We start from the raw sequence: 11777 nt of genomic DNA on the forward strand, positions 1-11777 counted from the left end.
GAGGACACGTAACTTCTAGGCTGTGAAGTGAACAGACTGACCTAGCTGGTTGTGGGTTACAAGCGAAACTAAGCTTCAACTTTTGACACTGTTGGAAGATGCCCAGCTGAAACTCAACACGAACCATCCCACTAACCCTGTTTATCAAGTTCAGTACAAGCAGGTTTACCTCCTCTTCTACAGGAAACAGCATTCCATCTTGCATTGAACATTATGTGGCAGAGATGACAGACTGACTCCTAGTGGAGATGTATATTTAAAGCACTCGTGTTCGCAGAGGACTACCTATTTCCTCCAGACTTTTGCCCATTCCATGAACTGTTGTGTAGATGCAGGATGATGTAATGACGAGGTGGCCAGCAAACTGCTTAGTATGGTAATGATGTACCGGAGAGAACTAAATAAAACAGCATTTGCAGCCGTATTGAAAAGCTGGTCAAATAGAAGCACACTGCATGTGAACCTGAAGACATAAAATAATCCTTCTCCCACTAACCCAATCTTAGTTGTGTACATTACATAGAAGATCAATGCATTGGTTTCATTTATGATACTCATGCAAACACAAAGACATGTTGCCTATATACACAAGCCTCACATACACGGAATACCACACACTTGTTTCACAATCACAATTCGTTTTTTTATCAAACTAAAGCATGAATAAACAAATTTACACATCTTTGAGAACCTCAAGTAGATTTATGTGATAATTAAACATCAAGTGAGTAAGACAGCAAGCAAGTGAGTAATCTTAGTTTCACTTTACTATGATGTGATCTCAGGTTGTCTTTGGTGCTGGCTTGTCCCTATTTCTTCTACAGCCTCTTGTTTTGTAAACATCAAGGATATCTTTACGAAGTGTTTTAATTTACACTGATCCATTTCACCCATTCCAAGATCCATTTCTCTCTTGCAGAAACCATTTACACACAATCATCTTTCTATTTTAGTTCATGTGGCTCATTGTAACATTATATCCTTGGACATACCCAAAATGACGACAGACTCTATTTTCTGTTGAACCTCCCTCACATACTCCCACACACAAACACAGGAGCGAGAGATCTTATTCGTTATAGACACAGAACAGATGACATGGGCACGGGGTAGAAGTCTCTCTGCACGCCTGTTCGCATGCCTTGGCTGTCACTCAGGGTTTCCCCGTCCGTGCCCAATCACAGTGTTCACACGCTTCTGGATACCGGAATGGCTGCTACTTCTCTGACCTCCATTCGCCTCAACCTTTATGGATAAATGAGAAATCACATCTGAAATCCAAGATTGGCAAAGTGTTCCCCTCTAGTTGATTTGTAATCAGTCTTTGACAAGATGAAGACACGGCTACTGTCTGGCCACCCTGAAATGATGTTGGATGTGACACGGTTCTTCACTGGGTTCTCAGGGGCTGTGGGAACTCTGTTCCTTCTTATCTCCTTTAGTACAGACTACTGGCTGCTAGGTACAGAGTCATGTGACTCGGAGGTGACTACACTGGTAAGAGAGACAGGGTTGCTACATTAAGTAGGTTTATGGTCTGAATCTGCATTTAATTGTAAACATTAACTGCAAAAGTACTTTAAAGTCATGTGCTCCGGGAGGAACACTGTTTTTAAATGTTTTCCACATCTATTCAGCATTCTGTTCACTTATTTCAGGTTATGGCCTAAAGTGTTAGATGATTAACAAGGTTTGTTGAAGATATGTAGTCACATAATGAGATTTCTCAAACCACTAAAGTGATTAGTAGCTTGTTTTGCAGCGTCTTCCCCTTTCTTTCTCTCCTCATTGTGATCGCTCCTCTTCTACCTGTGACCAGCCAGTCTCATCCTTCTGTAGTGGTTTTGCATTGCAGCAGAATTTAAACTGAGATCTCCAAGAAAAACTGAGAATGGGCCAGATTCAGCACAAAACCTCACAAAACAATCTAAACACAGTATAGTGCCGCCACTAAGCTCTTCTGTTATGTGGCATTGGATATCTCTCATATAATGCTACTATTAATACACTGACTTACTCAGTTTATATTTAAAATACACAAGTGTCCCGTTAACATTTCGACTGTGCTCAGTCAAAAGCTGGTATAAATGCTGCTTATTATTCAACATTGCATGCATGAAATAGACTTAACTGTTAGAATCGCATAATAAAATGACATAGACTTTTTGTGAATAGACTTTTGTACAACTTTGATACTGTTTATCTTATTTTTTATTCTTCTGTGAGTTGTCATGATGGAAATGCTAGTAAAACAGATTTTTCATAACCTTTTTCAACTGTGAAAGCAATGCTCATCAGATATACTGTACGTAGTTCAGTTTCTTCTACTGAAGGGACTTACCAAAATCCTAGGTCAATGGAGGAATGGTGTTCTACCATGAGGGTCTGTTTTGGAGGTGCATCTTCGAGGGGAGAGTTGATGAAGAATTCTTCTGGATATTCTGGATAGGTGCGTGGACATGGTATAAGTTATACTTAATGTTTATTTTTTTAGGTCTGTCAAAAATCACTCAATTCAAAAAAGGACATTTATATTAAATACAAGTTATACTTATCATGTATTAGTCTAACACAATTATAATACATATGCCATAGTCAAATATTTGAAAAAGTGTAATAATTACCTAATACATTTTTATGACTGTCCTTTTGTTCATGACTCCATAACACATCTCGATAGTCCTGACAAGTCGATCAAACCGACTTACATGTTCCCTATAGGTGGCCAGTCAACATCTAAGACTTGTACTCACACATATCTGTTCTACACACCGATTCCTGATCCTGCCACTGCAGCAGTCTCTGAGTCTACTGAAGGTGAGCATTTTGACATTCAGTTTGAATAATAAAAATTAGCATTTCTACAGAAATAGGTTTATTTTGGCTCCAATTTTGAGAGTCTACTGTTTACTCATGTTTTTCAGAAAACTGACACAGCGATATCTATAATAATAACACTGTTTTTCATTAGTCTACAGGGGGCTATGGACTGTGTTCATACTGCTGGGAATCAGCACAGTCATGTTGGCAGGGTTCCTGAGCTTTGGAGCCAGCTTGTCAGGCAGAGCCTCAATCTATAAGGCTGTAGGGGGTCTGTTCCTCACAGGTGGTAAGTCACAAACTACTCATGTTACTGCTCATACAGAATTTTCTACACAGGCAGGTCAATAATGGTGTAGGCTTCAAGTTTCATTTTAACCAAATACATTTCAAATCAAAGTCTTTACCCATCAAAGTGTCTGCCTATAACCTGAGAGATGATATGGTTTTAATGCCATTGCTTTTATTCCACCCTCACCCACCCCTCCCCATCCCCTCTCTCTCTACAGGTCTTCTGCTGTTGTCTGTACTAGTGATGCATATAGTATGGTTCCATGGGATGAATACTTTAGAGCAGTATGTTCTCCAGCAGGGGGTGACAGTGTGTCCAAGCTTCCATCTCAGTGTCCGTCACGGCCCATCCTTCATGATGGCTCCTGTTGGTGTGTTTTTCTGCCTACTCAGTGGATCACTTCACCTCGCCTTAGAGAGAACCTTGAATAAAGGGCTGACTCTTCATGATGGTGACTGTGAGGACAGACGTTCTCACTCGGGTGCATACCTGTGATATACAGTATGTGTGGATATTTGCTCTGGACTTAAATTGTACAAAACCCAAACACTATAATATAGTCTAAGTTTAAGTTTAATCTTAAAACAGTTAAGTAAAGTTGAAGTCTCTTTAAAACAGCCCCTGTATTGACTTTTTTTTAAATTACTTTGTAAATTGACTTTTTTAAACTGACTTTGTAATTCTTAATAAACTATTATTAAAAAGTCTTAAAGCCTGTCTCCTCATACTGTACTCAATAAAGGTATGATGAGTTACTTTTTGAAAAGCCACAGTTGACTAAAACAATAAGTAGAATATGCTGTTTTGACCATTATATGGCACATGTAGCATCAGGATGTGAGAGTTTACAGTGACAAAGTGACACATGTAGTACCATCAGAATGTGAGAGTTTGCAGTGACAAAGTGACACATGTAGTAGCATCAGGATGTGAAAGTATTCAGTGATGAAGTGACAGTAAAACCGTGAAAAGGTGCTATACAAATATAATAGTTATCATTTGAAAAATGAACTTGGACATGGCACTCCAATAGGCCATAACTTAAGAGTTCTAAATTACATCATGAACATTCTAAATTCTACTTTGCCATTTGCCATTGGCAACCAACCCCAAACAAAGATTAGAATTTCAACTTTGGATGAAATTTAACACATGCGAAAGCCAGTTTCTCCTTGCAAAAAGAATATTTTGGATATTTCCCTGTCAAATTCTTCAACTAATATGGAAAAGGTAAGCCAATTTTATAATGGTCACCCATTCTTGTTTTTTTTTTTTCTTTTTATGAAATTTTGAAATATTTTCTAACTTGGTTTATTTCTCTTACAGGGCAGTGTGAACCGTTCTACCAATGGCCGCTATGGCCTTAGAAGGAACATTGTCCCATCCAAGCGCTTTGAAGATTACCATGTAGAAGGAGTGAGCCTGTCTAAAAAGAGGTGTCGTCGAACCAGAAACACTGGTGTGAATGGGCACAGCTCTACTACACAGGCTCTGCTCTCTCTGCCCATCTCCAGTGATGGTACCTATGGCACTGGTGGTTGCTCATTGATCCTCTCTCTAAAAAACCCTGAACTCTTAGTGGCTCTCCAGGGTGGAGATGGTGGCCTCTGTAGGTCCTTCTCAGAGTCTGTTTTCCCCTCCACACAAGAGGGATTTGAGGGCACTGAGAGAGGGAGCAAGCAAACCCCGCCCTGCCATTTGGTGTCAAGTGAGGAACAGACTTGTACTGTACAAGTAGGTTGGTGTCCTTCGATATCATGAATATTATGAATGTATTATGTATGAGTATATCAGCTAATTCTTCATCCTACACTGTACATAGCTGAATTGGATTGTTTGTATTGTATCATATTGTTTGTAATTATTGTAACTATGAGCGGCAAGATCTCAGAATTTCCCCACGGGATTAATAAAGTATTTATCTATATATCTATCTAATTTACCATGTTCCTTTTCATTGTAGGCTGCAGACAGAGGAGATGGTGAATTCGTACCCCAGGATAAATCTGGGGTGTTTAAGTCCCCTTTGAATGAGACACTTGAAATTGCTACAATCTTACTTGACTTTGGTCAGCATGTCCAATTGCAGAACACCCAGGCTGGACCACTGTCCCAGGAGACTCCATTCATTCAAGGAAGGAGCCTAGAGGAGCTCCATGGCATCTCCCATTCTGTAGTTAATGCCCTGCCAAGCACCACCAGTGGCCATGTTGGGGACTATGACAGCACAGGTCGGAGGAAGAAGCAGGCCAAGCCTCACCGTGTCAGCAAAAGGCAGACTCGGGACTTCAAGGTCCTGATTGTCCCACAGGCTGCGCTCTTCTGCTCTCCAGCACTTCCCTGTAGCGTCAGCCAGATTCTGGGTTTATCCCCGACATCCAGCCATGGTCCTACCAGGAGAAATTCTGAGCAGAATTATGGAAAGAAGTTTAGTCCGCTTGACATAGACATCCCCTTTGAGTGGTCAACAGCTTCTAGGGAGAAAGAGGACATGTTCTTTCCTCGTCTAAATGATTCTTCTTACAAAGCTGAGGTACCATGAATATGCTTGATGTCTGATCATGTTAGGAGATCATGTTAACCTGGTGCAAAATTACAAGATGATAGTAAAATCAATTAAATATGTTCTCATGTATAGGCAGCTGAGAGGAAAAGGAGGGAAACTGCTCTTCAGACTAGCCTCAGGCAGATGGACGAGCCTCTGGAGGAGAGATACATCAAGAATGCTGCTGTTCTTCCAGACTTCCGTCAGCCAACACCAGCAGCACCCATCCCAACCCCACACCCCAGGTCTAATAGTGGGCCGCTGCCCCAAGAGGAGCCCCTAAAGATCCATGGCTACAGTGTGGAAGAATACAAAAGAATTTACCATTCTGAAGTAGATCCAATGATGACAACACGATCTGGCAATCCTCGCCCCTACAGTCTTCAGATGGGACGTGCGATCAAACAGCGTCTGTGGGACAAGTTCTCTTGTCCTTCTTTCCTGGAGACAGAGGATGCAGATGGCAGGATCTGGATCACAGAGTCCTACTGCAGTCCCACCTTGGAGCCCTACGCCCCCCTCATTGAAGTGGACATCATTGGGGAGCCCATGCCTGAGAAGCCTAAGAGGAAGAGGGCCAGACACTGAATTAATAAAATATCAGCATTGACTATTGGACGTTTCCTCTTTAAATAATAAAAAAAAAATGTAATGCATAAGATTATACATTATAAGATAATGATAAAAAAAAACATTGTCCTCAGATCGACCATTAGGCTACATCTTTAAATATTGTATAGCCACATTTAGATTCCTTTTTCTAACCATCAAAAACTTTCTTCAAGCTGGCAAAACACACTCATATGCCAAGCACACATTTTCTTATTGCCTTACTGGTCAATCAACCTACCACACCCACAAGAGAAGATATCAGACCCACAAGAGTAAACAATGTGTTTTGTTGCCAGGACCTTACTGATTACCTTTCCTCCAATTGACACTGGTGCAAACCATTCCTATCAAAGACTGGTTCCAAATGATGTTCATCATTCCAAGGTAATACAGTAATACTGAGGCCAAGCCACTGTAGCAACATGCAAATACCTCTGTCAACTAAAAGGAGCAAATGAAAATGTCCACAAAAAATCTTGAGGTGACTTATTTTTATAAGTTGATAAATTTTAAGTAAATGGGGAATTTGGACTTGTGCTATTGTAACAGCTCCTATGCTATACAGAGCACAAATATGATCGCATGCGACCGCGCTACCAGTAGAGGGCAGTATTTCTATAGAGGAGACAGTTACACTGTGTTTCACAGATTCATGCACAGGACTAATAACAAACTGTGTCTATGTGTCAAACTAAGAGGTGACTGTGTAACCGACTCAACAAAAAAGGAATCAAATAATGGAAACATAACGTTTAAACAAAGTAGCAGCGACATATAGTGTTAACTTATTCTCAGCTAAATATTTATGTATGCGCTTATTTGATAAGGGACAGTGTACATTAGGGCTGGGCGATATGACGATATATATCGTGAGGACGATAGAAACGTGTCTATCGTGACCTTTCTCCTCTATCGTTTCTATCGTGATAAACTTATTTTTTCACTATTACAGCTAATATACATTTTAATATAATTTCACATCCTAATATAACATTTTGCTTTTCTTATTATGCAAACTCTAAGTTTATACAACTGTAAAAAAAGAATATTAAGATACATTTTAGAGAACGTGGTTTTGCGACACGACACCGCTTTACATTACGCTGCTTTGCATCATACACTTGCGACATGATTGACGGTGAGAGCCCGCGAAATTTAATTCTGGTTTTTAAAAAAAAATGAATAATGGACGCGCTGCAGGAAGGTGTAACTGTTACCACAGCCGCTGTTATACAATTGGGCATCGACACCCATTGCTAATGACAGCGTCATTACTTTATTGCAGCAGTGAAAATCAAGACATTACAGACGTGCAAATGCTGGGGTGGCCCATTCAAATCAACGGAACTTTTTTGAACATTTTGGAGAGCCGTATAATACGAGTATAATACAAGTGTAGCCATTTATTAGCAGATTCTGTTCCATTTTTCTCAATGATGGTCAAATAGTTGTAGTTTAAGATGCACTATTTCGTTAGTTTAGATTTCTTTTCAGTATTTCAAAAGTGAAGGAGCTGTGGGAGCACAAGAACAGTGAGCATCTAGCAGCGATTATCATACACATAGCATATGTGTATATGTCTTTGGCGTTTATAGCTTAACTATCTAGATTCTAAGTAGCATGGAGTTTTGTTTGGTACTCCACGTAGATCATAAACCCTTGAAGATAAAAATGAAATTGGTTGGGAAATGTAAACGCTAATATGCTTTTTATCCAGATAAAACGCAGCTCCATCGTTTACTTGCGTTTGTTTACAGGACCATCTTCACTGTTGCACCAACGGGCTGAAGCGGTCAATGGGGCGTATGTGTAATGGCCAACTTCTTAATTTTCTTATTTTTATACGTGGCCATATAAGAAAATGTTTTTCTCATCATTATTGCTATAGCATATGAACAAACATTGAAAAGAAAGTTTTTCAATTCAATTAAACTTGATTTATCTTCTGAAAGTAGGCCTACATTAAAGAACCACTAAAAGTCACAAGCACTGGACTAAATGTCATGCACTTTGTTTTAATCTTACTATTTAAAGATTCAATGGAAACGTTCAGTACAATCTGCGTAATTGTGGTACAGGTCGTGATGGATCACACTTTTAAGTACACCCCTATCCAGTAAAGCAAGAGGGCATATCGTGATATATATCGCTATCGTGATATAAAATAATCCATATCGTGATATATGTTTTTTTCCATATCGCCCAGCCCTAGTGTACATTGATAAACATTTCCCCCCCCAAAAATGTAAATGCACCGGAATTAGCTAGTTTTTCACCCTTTGTCCCTTGGCAGGACATGACAGAGAGAGACAGAAGGTGATATCACTCCTTTATAATCATAAAAGCTGTGTCATATCTCTGATATCTCGCCACATCTGAAATGACTACAGACTACTGGCTGCTAGGTACAGAGTCACGTGACTCAGAGGTGACTTCACTGGTAGAGAATACTGCCTAGAGGAAAGCCTAGTGAAAATGTTTATTATTGGCTAGTTGTTTTCACCTGACCCTAATTAATCAATTAAATATTTGATTGGCTGATGTCTACATGATTCCTTCTATATATTCTCCACTGCAACTAGGAGCAGTCATGCCATGCAGTCATACTGGTAGTACTTTTATGTTTTGGGACTGAGGTAATTGGAATCATGGACAATGACATGAGCTTGAGGTAGTTTTAACCTTTTTTTAAAGAAAACTTTTAATAGTTTTATGTGGTCTTAATTGGATCTACTGGTATAGTTGTGGAGGTTCTTGTGGTTGCTAATGCTGATTTTAAGCAGTTCTTCGGTGCAAAGCTAATTAATCAGTTCTCCTGCTTGTTAATGTCTTTTGAATCTAAACTTGTTTATACATTTCAGGGCTTTTCTTCTGTCTGCCATGCTGTGTTGTGTCTATAGCTTTCCAACTAAAGGTAACCCTTTAATGCATTTATTATTATTTGTTTTCTGAAGCAGATATCCCATTGTAATTTCCTTCTGTCTTATGTTTACCTGTTGCAATCATTCATTCTAACATTCCTTCATTTAAGGATATAATGGTCAGCAACCCCTACCACAGTCTGGTCAAGATGGAATGAATCCTCTGTTTGATCCATATTTCAACAACTGGTGGCAGACGCAGCTTGGTCAAATGGAGACTGGTTGGCCATCTTCAAGCTCCACTGATGTTCAGCAGTCAGGTCCACCTCCACCTCAGACCCCTGGGCTGCATACAGAGTCCAGCCAAGATGTGTCTCAGATGAGCTTCTCTCCTGAAGCCAAGGGCTCCATGCCTCAAACTAGTTCTGGATATGAAGAGTTTGAGGCTGCCCCCATAGCTATTGATTCTTATGAACAACTTGAAGGCCAGTTTTATTCCCCTGCACCTGTTAAAGGAGTTCCCCAAGCCATTCCAATGGAGCCGTTGCCTGTTCCTGCTGACGAGTTGCCGTATACATCGTGGGTGTCTGAGCCTGAATCTCAGATGCCGTTTGACCCTGAACAGCCAAATCCTGAGATTGTAGTTGTAGCAGGTCCTCCACCTCCACCTGAGCCGTTCTACAAAGCTGGGCAACTCATTCAGAGGGTTGCTACTTATGAACATGGCAATGAAGAATCTGAGTTCCATGATTCTGGATATCTTCAGCCTCCCCCTCCTCTCCCAGCTGTCTCTGAGAACGGTGTCCCAGAGCCCAGTAGTCATGTCAGTCCACCCCAGGAGGAATATGATGACCAGTTCTTTGAAATGTTCATCACTGGCCAACTTCCACCTGGTACAGTAACTCACTTCAGTTCCACCGACGAGCATGGCAGCAATGCATGGACCGACATTAGCTTTGAGAGGATTCCTCAACGCCCTGTCAGGAAGGCTCCAAGTGGCTTGCGCAAAGTGCAGAATATTTCAAAGACCAACACTAAGGTTCCTCAAGCTTTTTCACAGCCCCCTCAGACAGAACGGATATTTACTGCTATGGCACCCTTAAAGCGAGCCTGGTGAGATGACCCATCCTCTTTAACAGGGCCGATGACCAGAAGTACCAGGTAAGGCACATGATCTTCATGCAGTGTCTCTTCTGTACATTTTAGAAGGTTCTAATGTTTCCCTTTTCTCAATAGGGGCCACCTCATGGATCTCCAGACTTTGCAAATCGAGTTAAATAAAAAAAATATTAAATATTCAACTTGTGTCTTTCTTTGAGGGAGGCAGGTTGTATTGGTTGCCAAATTTGAACAAAACTGGTTCTTTTGACTGAAGAAACCCAAACCCTTGTGTTTTGCTTTTGGGCATTTTCCAAAGAAACCGTTTTAATGCCCACTGGCCCTGCCTGTCATCTTTGGGGTGGGGGGTAGTTTAGCATGTGTCATTTGTATAAAAATGAGTCATGGTCTTCCATGGATCTGATGGAGGAGAATGTATGCTGTTCTTGGCCAGAAGTCGTGACTTGGTTTATCCTAAACTAAGAGCTAGTGCTGTAATCGCAAACAGTTGAACATTTAAAAGTGATCTGGCCTGACTTTGTAATGGGTTCCTTATTGGTCTATTGAGGACATTTAAATTTCTCAGTCAAAAACGGTGTACTGACTTAAATCTAGTGTAAGGTAATACCATTTTGATTCCTTTGACATATCAGTGGTTGGGCAAAGTAGGATGGAAGGTGTTGGGAGATGATAAACACAAGAAAAGGCATCTTTATGGAAAAGCAAGGAACAGATGACAGGAGAATGTAATTATGATGCTAAAGGAACATTTATTTTGTGTCGCACTATGTCTGTTTTGTATATCTGGTTTCTGTGGACTAGTTCAAATGTCCTGCATTCTTTAAGTCTGTAAAACAAATGCAATAACATTAAAGCGAAAGAATGTAACACGGGTCAAAGTAATTAACTATCATGAAAGTTTAAAATAAAGAAAACTATTTTAAGCCTGACCTCGGGCTTGGTGGAATATATTGCCTGTCATGTCCACAGGAGACAGCAGGGCCAACATGGTTGGTGGGGGGACAGACAGCCCAGGCTTATATCCACCTGGGTTCATTACATCAATGTATCTGTTCTGGGTTCCTAGTGAACAAGACCACTGATGTAAGTATCTTGCTGTAGATTAGACTACATGCCAATAAACTAAAGAGGTTTTCAGCAGGGCTGGTTAAATTGCTACTAATAACATTAAAAAGAATACCTATGCTCTAAGGGCTGAATATGTTAAAAATGGAACTCTGAAATGGAATATTTTGCCAACTAAGTGATCTGATTTGGTAAATACAACGACCTTAAGTACAAGACGGCTCTCAGTCTGTGAGATCACTCAATTGAAAAATCAAACTGACTCAACAGTCAGGTCTTGTTGGTAGCACGCTATAGACAAACTTGCCTGCTCTTTTCCGGAACATGTTAGCCGGTGGTCCGTTGGTTGGGGGTCCACTAGCTGGGCCTCCACTTCCTGTTTGACTGCCCATGTTACTGAGGGGCAGCAGTGGAAGGCCCATGGGTGGTGGTGGCAGAATAGCTTTAGTCTTTGGAATAAAAC

General features: G+C 40.5%; 1 protein-coding gene across 1 annotated transcript; it reads left to right on the plus strand.

Moving 5' to 3' along the window:
- The first annotated feature begins 1198 nt into the window (after window positions 1-1198).
- Window positions 1199-3724, plus strand: LOC308361885 (transmembrane protein 182-like). Its single transcript, XM_080834361.1, has 5 exons — window positions 1199-1497; window positions 2353-2449; window positions 2722-2817; window positions 2972-3109; window positions 3330-3724. The coding sequence occupies exons 1-5, from the start codon at window positions 1333-1335 to the stop codon at window positions 3605-3607; spliced, it is 774 nt and encodes a 257-aa protein (XP_080690487.1). The 5' UTR covers window positions 1199-1332; the 3' UTR covers window positions 3608-3724.
- The last annotated feature ends 8053 nt before the right edge of the window (window positions 3725-11777 follow it).

The sequence above is a fragment of the Sprattus sprattus genome (genome assembly GCF_963457725.1).
Source record: "Sprattus sprattus genome assembly, chromosome: 3".
Classification (NCBI taxonomy): domain Eukaryota; kingdom Metazoa; phylum Chordata; class Actinopteri; order Clupeiformes; family Clupeidae; genus Sprattus; species Sprattus sprattus.

Excerpts from the sequence above, each read along its gene's own strand:
- LOC308361885 (XM_080834361.1), top strand. The coding sequence starts at position 1,333 with ATGAAGACACGGCTACTGTCTGGCCACCCTGAAATGATGTTGGATGTG. Across the intron at positions 1,498-2,352 it reads ACTCGGAGGTGACTACACTG|GTCAATGGAGGAATGGTGTT; the intron begins GTAAGAGAGACA and ends CCAAAATCCTAG. Across the intron at positions 2,818-2,971 it reads AGTCTCTGAGTCTACTGAAG|TCTACAGGGGGCTATGGACT; the intron begins GTGAGCATTTTG and ends GTTTTTCATTAG.